General features: G+C 33.0%; 1 protein-coding gene across 2 annotated transcripts; it reads right to left on the bottom strand.

Moving 5' to 3' along the window:
- Window positions 1-7,460: 7,460 nt before the first annotated feature.
- On the bottom strand, window positions 7,461-14,698 carry LOC139843816 (uncharacterized). 2 transcript variants are annotated; one of them, XR_011757709.1, is made up of 14 exons: window positions 14,645-14,698; window positions 13,557-13,685; window positions 13,333-13,459; window positions 13,049-13,176; window positions 12,899-12,968; window positions 12,695-12,797; window positions 10,996-11,113; window positions 10,501-10,582; window positions 10,017-10,078; window positions 9,734-9,806; window positions 9,576-9,659; window positions 8,770-9,016; window positions 8,045-8,125; window positions 7,776-7,832 (listed from the first exon to the last, which is right to left on the bottom strand). XR_011757709.1 is itself a non-coding variant. In XM_071833973.1 (13 exons), the coding sequence occupies exons 2-13, from the start codon at window positions 13,589-13,591 to the stop codon at window positions 7,659-7,661; spliced, it is 1,137 nt and encodes a 378-aa protein (XP_071690074.1). In that variant the 5' UTR covers window positions 13,592-13,685; window positions 14,645-14,698; the 3' UTR covers window positions 7,461-7,658. The 2 variants fall into 2 exon arrangements, 1 of the variants encoding a protein (XP_071690074.1); XM_071833973.1 differs by lacking the exon at window positions 8,770-9,016 and having other exon boundaries at window positions 7,461-7,832.
- Between the last annotated feature and the right edge of the window lie 926 nt (window positions 14,699-15,624).

A 15,624-nucleotide genomic window follows, 5' to 3' on the forward strand; every position in this document is an offset into this window, starting at 1 on the left:
AATGCTTATGAACTTTGTATACATTTTCATATATGCTTATTTGAAAAAGTGCAGATTTTGATAAAAATATGAAAATGAGCATAAGTTTAATATAGATTAAATATGTCATTGTGATTGTTTTAAGTTGTTATTTTGCTAACACTAATGCATATTTGGATGCACAAATTTTGTGTTTAATGTATTTTGCAGAAATATACTGAAACTGGAGGTGCATCATCATCATCATCTAGACAACCACAACCGGAACCTGAGCCAGAATTGCAATACGAACCAAAACCCGAACAAGAACCACAACAGGAACAACAACATCAACCTGATCAACACGTACCTTATTATGATCCACTACAATTTATTAATGCCTTTATAGTATTTCCGATGCATCCTCCTGTAGAATACCCAACGATTTCTGAACACACGTTGCATCCTAATTTAAGATTCGATAGAAGCTGGAGAGATTACCAGACATATCAAAGTAACAAATTCAAACTGATACCGAAAAATGTAGAAGTGCCAAGGGTAATCGATTGGGAGCCTTTAGAAAGGGTCCAACTAGTTAACTCAGTTAGGGAGCATCTGATCCAAAGGTATGGCAGTTCTTCTTTTCACAATTGGGAACGTTTATTCACCATTCGTAGACCTGTATATAAGGAATGGTGCATTGAGCTTATGAGTACTATAGCGTTAAATGCAGATGTAGATAGGTTAGATGATAGAAGTTTTCTTAGATTTATACTTGGTCGTAGGATGTACAGGATGTCCATGCTGGACATGGCCAGGGCTTTGCAGATATATACTCCTGGTGAATTACTACTACCCAATTGTATGAATTTGATTTATCGTGGTGAAAGGGTAGATAGGAATTTTGACGCGAACGCCGTCTGGAGGCGTATGTCAGATTATAATGTTTTTACACTGGGAGGAAAACACTCCTACTTACATATTAACAAAGCCGAGCTTCGTATAATTCATAGATTTTTTACTAACTCGATTACACAGAGAGGTCACAACAAGGAGAAAATGACCTTACATGATTTATTTTACCTAAAGTGTATTCGAGACCCAAGAGGCTTTGTTAATATCCCTTACTGTGTTGGTTTTTATTTGTCTAAGATGGTGGAAGGAATACAGGAAGGGGGAATAATAGGAGGAGGTATTTTTGTTACTCTCATTGGAGAGTATTTGGGTGTAGATAGGGATCAAGGGGGTCCACTTTTGGAATGTAGGGAACAGGTTGAGCCTTTAGGATTGAGGGTCTATCAGGGTGCTAAGGTATTAAAAAGCAGACGCAATCAGGCAATACCCTATGTTGGTAGTCATCCTCAGGTAGAGAGAGGTTCAGATGAGGAAATGGAGGAAGCGGATGACATTAGGGATGTCATTAGGGAGGCTATGACTGACGTCTACCAGCGTGTAGATGAGGTGGAAATGAAAAACGAGGAGAGATTTAGTCGGATGGAGCAGTGGCAAGCCCGGAATGATTACGAGCATTCCTGGCAACGACAGCATGATAGATGGGACTATCATCAGCGTCAGATCATGAGCCGGTTATCACCTCAGGATCACTACGTCCCAACCCGACCCGCTTACTATCCTCCACACCAGCCCGAGATAAGACCACCATATACTCTCTACGACCCTAACCAGGCCTATCAGTACACCTATCACCAACCATGGAACCCGGACAACGACATGAATTGGAACCCCTATCCAGATTGATATAGTTCCTGTTGGTGATTTCTATGATTTTTATCTTTTTATTATTTCTATTTATTTATGTTTAAACACATTATATTTTGATACTTTTATGTATGTTTAATATATTTATTATGTTGTACTAATATTTCATATTTGATTTGAAAGTGGGATTTTAAGTCCCATTTCAAATTACCATGCATGTTTATATTTGTATGTATGTATATTGTCAGTTGTACACAACAGGGCAAAACAGCGCATTTTCAAAGACTGGCATTAAGTTCAGCAAAAGCTACTAATTTTGACGATAAAACGAAAACAAAAGTGATGTAACAACAAGACGGAATGAATAAATGATGTGCACCATTTATCATTCAACAAACAAACGCCAATATGTTTGGAAATTTTGGTAAAATTTAATCATTTTTCTACGCTAATCACCCTCAATAATTTAAATTGTTACTGATTTCTTGCAAATGAGGGCATTGCAAGATCTTAAGTGTGGGAAGGGGTTAAATTCTTTCGGATTTTTAAAAATTTTTAACTTATACACTTGGTTACCATTAAAAATACTAGTAACGCAGTAGTTGTATTAGAATCTAGTGCTCTCCGATAATAAAGAACAGCCCTAGTCTTATATACTGACTACCCAATTCTAGTAAAATTTTTAAAAATTTTCAATTAAATGAATTTAAAATCATGTTTATACATATTTATGAACTATAAAACTAGGTGTTAACACCGAAATTATTGTTACCTCGGAAAGGACATAAATTGAGAAACAACCCAAAATGTTAGAATTCATTTAAAATGGAATAGAGAACAATAAAAAAGCAAAGAAAGGAAAAAGCCAAGTGTGGGAAAAATTTACCAAGTTATTTAAAACATATATCACATATTTTTGTACAAATAATTGAAGATACTTTTGTTTTGGACAAAAATAACTGTTTTACCCGGAAAACTGTAATATATTTGAAAGAAAGATGGATCTACACGATGAATCAATTCCATCATTAAAAGGAAGTAAAGTCTTCCGAAAAAGAAACGCGCTTCTTGATTTAGGTCATGAAGTTGTCGTCCAGACCAGTTGTAGAGTCTACGAAAAACCTTGAAAATTTTTCTCGAAAATCAGCTGGAAATCCACGGACCTCAGCATCAAACAGGGTCGCCAAGTGGTCAGACTTATCCTAACCATGAGTGGATCTGTCTCGTAAAATGAGGAGGGCGCCGTGCAAATTAGCTTGATAAGACTAATGAATCAGATCCCCAGAAAGGATAATCTCCTTAAAGATCAAAAATCAGCCTTTAAGACTGATATTACTCAATCCTTGAGATTGACTTTTAAAGATTGAGAATTCAAACTCATGAAATTCAATGATATCTAAACTCGAGCTTGAACGAGAAAATATTTTGATCAAAATTACAAACCGATTTGTTTTCTGAAAAACCCATTTTTAATGCGTTCATTACCATTGAACGTAAAATCCTAGGAATTCACCTGGAATTCATTAGGTCACCTGAACCAAATCGGGTGTCAACCGTAAGAACGGTGGTTGCATAGCATGGTCGAAGACAGGACCTTGTGCCAGACCGAAAAACTATAGGGTGAGCTTTACTATTGCTCCTACAAAGGATAGTAAATACATCCGACACGTTATAGACCATAATTAAAAGCATGTCAGGGGACATTGCCCTAACAGTTGCTTGTTCAACGCTTTCCTTTACAACCGGACGGTAGTTTACCGAAAGGTAATATACGGAGCAAGTATACTGGACGTGTTGCTTTTCCAATACAAGGTTAGCAAGTGGGTGACACAAAATCACAAGTTTTGAGCTAAAATTTTCAAATCTGAAACCCACCAAACCCACAAAAACAATTTTGCAAACACCGGTGAAGGGTTATTCCGGAAAAGTTATCTAGGGTGAAAGCTAGATTTAATTTTCAAAAGATCAAATGTTTTCATAAAGATCCAATTTCATTAAGGATCTAAATTTTCATAAGTCATGTGGGACTGTAAACCACATCGTTACTACCATTGTTCATACCGCCGTATAGAAATCACTGATGTACAAAGTGTGAAGAATAAAGAAGTGATTCTAGTATATATTTATTTCAAGACTATATTGCTTGAGGACAAGCAAAGCTCAAGTGTGAGAATATTTGATAATGCTAAAAACGAACATATATTTCATAGCATTACCCCTCAAGAAAGACAAGCTTTTAGTTGCAATTGTTCTATTTACAAGTGATATTCGTTTAAATAATAAAAGGTGAAGACAAAAGACAGATTCGACGAATTGAAGACGTAAACGACCAAAAAACTCAAAAGTACAAAGTACAATCAAAGATGTTCAAATTATTGATGAGAAACGTCTCAAAATTACAAGAGTACAAGATGCAAAACGCAAAATACAAGATATTAAATTGTACGTAAGGACGTTCGAAAATTCGGAACCGGGACCAGAGTCAACTCTCAACGCTCGACGCAACGGACTAAAAATTACAAGTCAACTACGCACACGAATATAATATAATATTTAAATAATTCTATAAATTATTTATATATTATATAATTATTAAAAACCGTCGGCAAGAAAGAAAACAAAGTCATGTGAACTCTCCCAGCTGGCCATGCGATCGCATGGCCTGGAAGAACAAAAGCCATGCGATCGCATGGCCCCAGAAGTCAGGCCACATCTATAAATTTCGCGTGTTTTGGCCAGTTTTAATATATCTTTTTCTCTATCTCTCTCACGTATACATATACATATATATATATATATATATATATATATATATATATATATATATATATATATATATATATTAATTTTAATTTTAATTTTAAATTCTAATAATAAGGGTATGTTAGTGAATGTTGTAAGGGTGTAAGTCGAAATTCTGTCCGTGTAACGCTACGCTATTTTTAATCATTGTAAGTTATGTTCAACCTTTTTAAATTAATGTCTCGTAGCTAAGTTATTATTATGCTTATTTAAGCCGAAGTAATCGTGATGTTGGGCTAAAATATTAAGACGGGGTAATTGGGCTTTGTACCATAATTGGGGTTTGGACAAAAGAACGACACTGGTGAAAATTAAACTATGGGCTATTAATGGACTTTATATTTGTTTAATTAAATGATAGTTTGTTAATTTAATATAAAGATTTACAATTGGACGTACCTATAAATAACCATATACACTTGATCGGACACGATGGGCGGGATATTTATGAGTACTAATAATCGTTCATTTAACCGGACACGGAAATGGATTAATAGTCAATGGACTTATTAAAACAGGGGTGAATTATGTACAAGGACACTTGGCGTAATTGTTAACAAAGTATTAAAACCTTGGGTTACACGCAGTCGATATCCTGGTGTAATTATTAAACAAAGTATTAAGACCTTGTTACAGTTTAAGTCCCCAATTAGTTGTAGTATTTGACTTCGGATATAAGAATAATTTGACGAGGACACTCGCACTTTATATTTATGACTGATGGACTGTTATAGACAAAAACCAGACCGACATTTTAAATAATCCAGGACAAAGGACAATTAACCCATGGTAACAAATTAAAATCAACACGTCAAACATCATGATTACGGAAGTTTAAATAAGCATAATTTCTTTATTTCGTATTTAATTGCACTTTTAATTATCGCACTTTTATTTACTGTCATTTTATTTAATTGCGCTTTTAATTATCGTACTTTTTAATTATCGCAATTTTATTTTATCGCACTTTTATTTATTGCAATTTCATTATCGTTATTTATTTTACGCTTTAAATTAAGTTATATTTATTTTTAATATTTTACATTAGGTTTTAACCGCGACTAAAGTTTTAAAATCGACAAACCGGTCATTAAACGGTAAAATCCCCCTTTTATAATAATATTATTATTTATATATTTTTGTATTTTTACAATTATAAGTTAAAACTAATATAGCGTTAAACTTGGCTAAGATCCCTGTGGAACGAACCGGACTTACTAAAAACTACACTACTGTACGATTAGGTACACTGCCTATAAGTGTTGTAGCAAAGTTTAAGTATATCCACTCTATAAATAAATAAATAACTTGTGTAAAAATGTATCGTATTTAATAGTTTTTCCTTGTAAAAATATAACTATTTTGTATACACCTCGCATAACATCAATCTCCCATGCTTTCTTAGCGGTGGTTGCACTTGCAATTTTCTCAAAAGCTCCATCATCTACACTTTGTTGGATGATGGAAAGAGCCTTTTGATCGTTTGTCTTCATTAATTTTTTCTCCTTGCTGAGAGGACCTTTTTCTGCAGGTTTCTCATAGCGTTCCTCCACAATCTCCCATAAGCCTTGTCCACCTAGGAAGGTCTTCATTTGGATGCTCCATCGATCATAATTATCCTTTGTGAGACGAGGAAACGTGATGACATTGTTGGCCATCATCTTGTCGAACCAAGCTCTGATACCAATTTGTTGGAAATAGGAGGTTATGTATATTATTTGTGGAAGAGATGATTGATGATTTAGATGTTTGATTGATCTTGAAAGCTTTGTTTATTGCTTATTGAATTTGCTTGATTACAAATGAGGAGTGAAACCCTCTATTTATACTACACAATGGAACACTCTAGAACACTTCATCAACTAATATCTAGATATTTCTTAAGTATTTTCTAGATTTAGATATTTTTACATGATTATTCTACACACATTGACTACTACACATTACATGAAGTTTCTAGATATTGGACTACAATCTTGATCCATATACTTGTATTCTTGCAAGCTCATATCCAAAACAAATAGCCCAAATCAAGTTTAATTTCCAACATGAGCTAGAATAAATGGCAGATAACAATTTGATTGCTTTTACTATATTGATATTGATGGTATGGTATGGTATGGTATATATCTATGTGCATCAGTGCATGGTTGTAAAATATTCTAATACTCTGTATGACTTTTATAATTTTCATGTGATGATGTAGTACAGTGTATCACATGCATGCTATACACCAAACAATAATATATCAACTTTGCTATAATAGAAGGCATGATAAATCACAAAATATAGGAGGCCATTTGCAGTAGAGTTACTCGGTAAAATAAGAGTAAAGTCAGTGAAATAAAAATGGTCTCACAGTAGCATTATTTAAAAAAGTAGAACAAGGGCAACTCCTGTAGTAAATTAAACAAGTTTAATTCATTGTTCCTATTATTTATTTAGTTTGAATACGAAATTGTTCATTAACATTTTTCTCCTATTTATTTTTCGGTACCAAATAGGTATAGTACCTATTTTTACTGTACCGATACCGGAACCGTACCGGTACCAAACCGGTTATTTCGGTACGGTATTCAGTACTCATTTTAGGATAAAAAATAATAGCGGTACCAACCGGTTTGGTACGGTTCGGTACCGGTACAGTACCATGATCACCCCTACATATAAGGGTGTGTATGGTTGATTATATTTTATAAAATATTCAAAAGTTTATTAAAAAAATTAGCTTTAAAAAAAGCAAGTAGCTTTTAAAAGCATATCAGCAACTTATTAAACGTGAAACTGTATATAATTATTTCTCATATTTTTATATATATCATTTGCTTTTAATTTTTATATATCATTTAGTTTTAATTTTTATTCTTATATATCTTGAAATATAGATTGCAAATTCCACTTCAGAATTTCAGATCTTCAATTACAAGCTAATTCCTAAATTCAGAATTTTCACCACAAATCGTCTCATGAGCAACTATACAGAACACAAACACACCATAAGCATGTATAATAAACTAATAAGATGGAATCTGATCTCGATAAATACATCAAAGATAACATTCCATTTTGGTATGGGATTTACTTCCCAAAATAATGTAACCTAGCCACCTAGGACACAAATATGAGGTTTTAGTGTACTAAATACTTTATAAGCCAAAAATTTATAGTGTGACAACAGATTAAGCACACAACAACTCTTCTTGTTCTTCATTACGTGTATAAGGCAATGGTAGCAGATTCTTTGAAACAGCAAATTTATCTATGCATGTAGTTGAATACGCATCACCAATGGTTGTGTCCAGAACTCTATCCGGTATTGCCGATAATGTCTCATCCATGAGAGATTTGAATGTCTACAATGATAATGAACCACATTAGTAAATCAGATAGTTTCAACCTGGTTTCATTATAACTGATTTTTATATTTCACTTGTTCATAATATGCAAACGAGTCAAAAAACAATAGAAGAATCATAATTGTATTTGAAACTCATTACGTGAAAGGGTCTTTACTTAAGACTATAAACCTTCAGCAAATTTGGTTATGTTTTTCAGCACTAGATACCTTGCAATGATGGAAAGCTGCATCAGCTTTGCGCTTCCACACGCCATTTCCAGGCTCACCCCAAAAAAGACCATATAAAGGCTGCATTGTATTGAACGAGCATATACAAACGACATAAAGTATAGTCTTTCAAAGATAATAAATACAAGCATGACTTATTAGTATATATCTATATGACTTAATTACACGAATGGTCACTGTCGTTTGTCAAATCTTGCAAGTTTAGTCACTATAGTTTTTTTTTTTTTTTTGCAAAAATAGTCACTGTGGTTTCAAACTATTACACATTTAATCACTCAGTGTAACAGACGTTAACTTTATCCATTAAGTGTCAATCACATGCCAAACATGTGAGGGTATTTTGGTCCTTTTCATTTTCTCTCTTTTTTATCTTCTTACTTCGATCACATCATCACATGCCCAAATCAATACAACTACAAACCCTAAAACTAAAAGTAAATTAAAATTATAAATATTAAACTTCATCACAAATTTGGAGACTGTCTTTTATCTACTAGAAATTCTATACTTAAAAACAAACACTCACACCCAATTTCAAACAATTCATGTACTTGGTACTCTTTGTACCCATGGATGAACGAATCTGATGGTATTCATGCTTCTAGGGTTTGATGGTGAAATTGAGGGCCGCCGGTGGTGGTGTTAAATCGAAGATGGTACGGAGGATATCGAATCAAAGGTAGCCGGTGTAAATGACGATGTACCGGCACCACCTCACCCTAACACCTCGGTTAAAGAAATGACGAACCATAGGGAAGAACACATCGCCGGAAATCGTCTCGTGTTACCGGAAATTGAAGATGGTGTTACTGGCTCCACCTCAGCTACTCATGCCGTAAGTCCAGATCTAACCTCACATCTGAAAAACCCCACCACCACTGCTCGATCTTTTTTGTGTGTGATTAACTCCGACGTCCGATTTGTTTTCCGGCGGAGAAGCATGTGCCACATCTACAGCACAAATGATGATCGTGAGGGTGATGAAGGTTTATTTCGGTTTCAATGTTTGATTTGGTTTAAATTTTAATTTGATAAATTAATTTTACTTTTAGGGTTTTCAAGATAAGAAGTGAAGAAGGAACAGATGGGTGTTTGTGTACGTGTGAAAGTGGAAGAGTGATTTAGTGAGTATAGAGAGGAAAATGACGAAATTACCCATCACGTGAGCAACACATGCCCGGTTCAAACGGATTAAATTAACGTCTGTCATTGTGTCGTTGTGAGTGACTAATTGTGTAATATTTTGAAACCACAGTGACTATTTTTGCAAGAAAAAAAGCATAGTGACTAAACTTGAAAGATTTGACAAACCACAGTGACTATTCGTGTAGTTAAGTCTATCTATATATTTGGGAACAAGGCACAGTTAAGAATTTATACACTTGGTGAGCCAATAACTAACAAATGACAAAAGTAACAGGTGTAAACATTGTCTTTTTTACTGCATAAGAAGTCGTGTTTTCAAGTCTATATATTGATTAACAATAAATAATGATAATGACAGTCGTACCCGAACCAAATCCCGGAGACCTGGTTTACCGTTCCCGTATATTCCTAGGGCTGAATCAGCATAGACCTTGTACTTTTCCAGGACCTACAAAATATTGGGAAACAAAGTTATAGGCATATTAAAAATAAATGAAATGCATCCTAGATCTACTCACAAACCTGACGACGAGTTATGCCACTAGGTGGTGCACCATAAATTACAGTATCAACATTTGCTAACATGGGCCATGAACTGTCAAAGAATTGTACACAAGTTAGCGACGCACAGGTACAAAATCAATAGACACAATTTAAGTCGTTAACCAACCTACATTTTTGTGACAGCTAGTATTTATCATTACATATCAGTGATATACTCATCAAAAGTGACCAAGCAGTTAAGCAAGTATATAAAGTCAAAATTATTGGAATATTAGATAATAAATAGAGATAATTTCAGTACTTGTTATAGGCAGCACGGCCAACCATAACTCCATGTGCTCCTTCATTTTGTGCTGCACGTACCTAGTAATAGAGTACAGAAGATCAAAATAAGTTTTTTGAAATTCAACACCTACCATGTGTCCGACACAAATTTTCAAATAGCTAACATCAGTCATGAATAACTTAACCATAAGATGCATAATCATGATATGACAAAAATCAAAAAGAGATGCTAGCAATGTTACTATACTATCATCAAGCAGGAGAAGTATCTACACATTCAAATATTCGTAGCATTTATTACTAACAAAAGTCTTTAAAACCATGTCAATAATATTTATATATTTCCCATAAGACCTCTCAGGAAATAAAAAACATGTCATTACTATTTTTTTTCTTCTCACATTTATACGATATACAACATAATAAAAAATAACAGTGACGCCAGCAGTTCAAACATTATAAGAAGTAAGAAGGCAAAGATGAAGTTAGGGAATAGTTACCTCATCAATACTATTTATGCCACCGTTGATCGTAAAGCGAAGGTCTGGAAAGTCACGTAGGAGGGCATAGTAGTACTCATATCTGCATCACCGAGAATCAAAAAGTCTTGACATGGATATCATAAAAAAAATGTAAGTGAGGTTGTTATAACTTAGACACACTAATTAGGGACAACTATTAAACCAATTTCCTAATAGGGTGGAAATTGGTTTGAATTCTATTTTATCCCGAGCAGGTGAAAAGGGTTAAATTTTAGAGCTTAGTCAAATTGGTCAAACAAATTGAAAATCACTAGCACACTTTTTAAAAATCATGAAACCTTCAAAATCGTTTTACTAAAACAAGTAGATTATTACTTTGCCGATAAAGTTCAACATAATTTTATTTAGTGCATCAACTTTTTCTAAAATTCCAAAATATTATAAAATGTATTAAAGGCAGAAGAACATGCGGATTTTAGATATTTATTGACTCAACTAATTATAGTTACTTACTTCAAGGGAGGAATTTTCCTATTATCGGCGGGGCTAATTCCATTCAACAATGCCTTTCTGGAATGTAGTACAAAATGCCTGGTTGGAGATTGAGAAGAAACTTTATATATAAAATCACCTGCAAACAAAAGTAAATAGATCAGAACAGTAAGAAATCGCATGTAAAAGGTCCTACAAAAAACCTGAAAGACACGTGAATCATATATATTATCATATACTCTTCTTTTTGTGCCAGGATTTTGTATGTAAGTATACAACAATAACAATAACAATACCCAATCCCGCGCCTGCGAGGTATGGGGGAGGTAAGATGTAGACAATCCTTCCTCTACCCTAAAATAGAAGAGAAGTCGTTTCCTTAACCACGAGTCAAGAAAAGGAAATCTCCACCCACAGTAAAGAAAATTCATCCCCCTCTCTACTCCAGGGTAGAGAGATTGCTTCCGTGAGGACCTCCGGCTAAAAAAGAATTTTTTATTTTTAAATAGATAGATAAATAAAAAAAAAAAAAAAAAAAAAAAAAAAAAAAAAAAAAAAAAAAATAAATAAATAAATAAAAATAAAAAATAAAATAAAAATAAAAAACAAATAATAAATAAAAAAAGTAAAAAAAATAAGTAAAAATAGATAAGTAAAAATAAAATAAATAAATATATAGATAAATAATATATAGATAAATAAAAATAATAAAAATAAAATGTAATAAAAATAAAAATAAAAAAATAAAAATAAATCTACACAAAATCTGATACTTAATCCAATCCCTAAGGTATGAAACAAGGCAGTAATTTAGCGAATAGTAAAGAAAGCTTATAACTATTTCCAAGTAAGAAACTAAAGAATTGGTTACACCCAATATCTCTAAGATACTAAGGTGATATTTCAACCCAAGCCATACAATTCAGTATTTATGATTCCATTTTTAACCATATAGTTATAAAAAGGTTATGGTGGATTATCTTTGATATCCAACTAAGTCAAATAAATACAAAATGGTTAACAAGAAACAAGTCCAAACAATGAAATGTAACCCAAAGTGTACACTTAATGGATAGAACATCCAATTCTTGTGTTACAATAAATGGACCATTATGTCGTCATAAATGACAAGGTTGTAAAAATTGCTAATTGGGGACTAATTAGTTGGAACCTTGTATAAGATAAACTTGCCAAATCAGGGATTAATCGGATTGGACTTTTTTTATACGTTTAAATTATAAGTTTCAAAATTATATGTGCAAATTTAGAAGAAAAGCATAAACATAAACTATAGCATAACTGTCTAAAAACATAAACAAAATCGTTTAATTGTTTAAATACACCAAAATTCGAATTTAACTTCATATAAACATGTTGACCAACATTGACTATGACAGATCTTGACTCTTGACTGACTAAATCCGACTTTGACCAACTAAATCTGATTTTGACCCATCAACCGACGACGTTGACCTATTAATTACTTGGATTTTGGAAAATCTAATCGGCATGCTTCCTAAAGAGGATTAATCAGGATTTTTACAACCATGATAAGTGACTAGTTATAGAGATTAAAAAATATGGAACAATACGTTTATACCTGTTTTCCAATCCACCAATTTACCACCTCTCTTTAAAAAGAAGTACGGTAATATTTATCATCCATCAAGATACATAAAAACAAATCAGAGAAGAAAAAAAAGACAGACAAATAACTTACAGAGTTCATTGTAGGAATCACGATCGTCAACACCAATACGACACTTAACACTAACTGGAACATCTGTGTTAGCAGCAATGACACACATAGCCTCAGCAACAAACTTCCCTTGCAAAAATAAAACGAATCAAAAAAGCATTCAAATAGACCAAATAGTTTTATGTTGGTTAAAAATGAATGTAGCTATATAAAAGCTGTTCTAACCTTTGGATCAAGCATAAGACTCGCACCAAAACACCCATGTCCTGCTACCTTCGGGCTAGGACATCCACAACTGCAGAAAAAGAAATTTCAGTAGAATATAAGGATGGAGGAATACAAAAATAGTAACAAGCGTTACAAATAAAAACGCACTTTAAGTTAATCTCATCATAACCATAACTATTTGCTAGTCGAGTTGCTTTCGCCAAATTTTCCAAGTTACTTCCACCAATTTGAAGTACTATAGGATGCTGGTCAGGTGAAAAGGCTAAGAATCTGTCCTGAGCAATCAAAAACGTCATACGTCAAAGGTGTGCAATATGATAGTCATTTGCCATATATATCCTCTATTGCATTACAACGCAGAGATTGACTCGTTGAATTTTTTATTGAAAGCTCACAGGTAACATAAGGAACCAACTGTATTAATTACGTACCAGATTGTTCTCCTGATAAACAATAGTTTCTGCAGCAAGCATTTCAGTCCAGAGCCACGCATGTTTTGATACAATGCGAGCCATTGTCCTATAATGATTGTCAGTCCACTCCATCATAGGGGCAACACTATAAAAAAGTTTAAAAAAAAAAAAAAAAGCCAGTGCTACCATTATAATCAAAATATAGCTACACACACACACTTCTAACATGTAGAGATATTTACCTGAACCAAGGAGGTAAATACTGTTCCGCAACCATCTCGAAACTCGAAAGTCGCTGGAGCTTCTGATAATATGAATGAACCTTCCTTGATTTAGCAATAGAAATCCCACAAACTGAACTTGAAGGCAATCTGCGATATTTTTTTGAGGGAAATAAATAAGGAGGTTTAAAAGAAGAAAGTAAAGCACGTTAAGCAGACTTCATCGTCCCTCTATTTACACCGTAGCAGCACTTTCAAAAACCTATGAATTGGATGAAACTGGAATTTAGCAGTATTTCCTAATATCGACAATAGTGTCTAAAGTTTAACCTCTACACGAGTGCTGCTCAAGTCTAACTACATGACGGTTAACAAAAAATACCAATCTCTAGAAATACTCATACTCAAAAACATGCTTCAGCTGCTAAATTAAATCTTAGGTGTTGTTTGTTTTTTAGTAACCAGAACTTATTGTCTTATGTCTGCGCACTCACATACGTTTATACTGCATGCAGACTGTTTGTTTTTCTGAAGACATAAGATAAAATAATGTCTTATTCTGTCATACACCTCGCAGACTTAGATATGTGCTTCTAAGTGTTGTAGACAAGATTAAGTTATACTGCAGACATAAAAACAAAAAGTCTTCGCTATTCAACGTACAGACCTTTAAACCACATCTTCTTTACAGACATGGTCCGCAGATCTTCAGACAAAAACATTTTAAAAAACAAACAGCACCTAAGTCTCATAGTGAAACAAGATACACATAGCATAGAAACAGGATTATAATTAATAACTTCTATATTAGCATATTTATTAAAAATTATACATGTAATAATCATCCTCTAGCTTTCTATTAGATTTTTGCAACCTACTACAATACTCATCATGATGAAATATGCATCATTTTTACTGAAGAATGTAGCATTTTAATCTATAACTTAATTCAACTACTTGGCATCAAAAGCATCAAAAATTCGTGATAAGTTTAATCAGACAATTTACTCTAGTAATCCAGTAACTGTTCATGCAACAAACAAAAAGAATTAAAATTAGAGTATATGTAAGAAATAACGTAAATGAATTGAAGTAAGATTAGGGTTTACGTGTTGCAATCTGTGGTTGAATTTGAGCCCTAGATGGAGAATTGTTGGCCGCAAAACTGACTTTGAAGTTTGGGATGTGAAATTGAAGTGGATATTCATATAGTTACAACTGGATCCCTCTACTATTAATTAAGATCGTTATGCCCCGTGTATTTTTTTAGTTGGTCTATTTTCTCACAACGTAAAATGCTAAAGATTTTCACAACTAAATTAATTTCTGCATTGTTTAGTTTGCCCTCAATAATATTAATAAACTTGAGGGGTCGTTGTGTAAATTGAGACAAAGGTGAGGGACCTGTAAACGCAAACTCAGAACTACAATCCAAAACAATTAAAACTACAAAAATCTTGATGGCTTTTATTATGTAGGAATAAAATAATAATAAAATAATAATAAAAATAATGTACTACTACTCCGTATTATGGTAGATTTATCATATTTAAATAATGAAATATCATATCATCATTACTATTTAAAATGGAGGTGATTTTCACACACCATTTGTTGATACATTTACACTTAATTACTTATTTTACCATTAATTATATTTATAATAATAATATAAGTTCAACTCTTTAGGGGTATAACTGTGATTTTATGAGATAAAAGTGTACAAATATCAAAAAGTGGTGCGTGTGTGTGAATCACCTTCCTTTTTAAAAAGGCACTTCAGAAAAAAAAAAAAAAAAAATTTATGTAGATGCTAAGTGTGAGTCTCTTTATTAAGCACGCAAATGACCCAAAAAGTATAACATAATGTAATTGAATTGACATAAAAAATTACTTACTTTACTTTTGTTGATGCATGAAAAGAATCACTTACTTTAATTTTGCCCTGAAAAGAATTATGATTTCCAAATTGTAAACTTAAGAAAATGTTGTCCACATGATAGTAATTACATTGCTACCTAAATGAGACTTGGGCTCCACTTACACGTCATATTGTCATCATCTTCAACTCACTAACATCAACAGTTAG

This window comes from Rutidosis leptorrhynchoides, chromosome 4 (genome assembly GCF_046630445.1).
Source record: "Rutidosis leptorrhynchoides isolate AG116_Rl617_1_P2 chromosome 4, CSIRO_AGI_Rlap_v1, whole genome shotgun sequence".
Taxonomy (NCBI): Eukaryota; Viridiplantae; Streptophyta; class Magnoliopsida; order Asterales; family Asteraceae; genus Rutidosis; species Rutidosis leptorrhynchoides.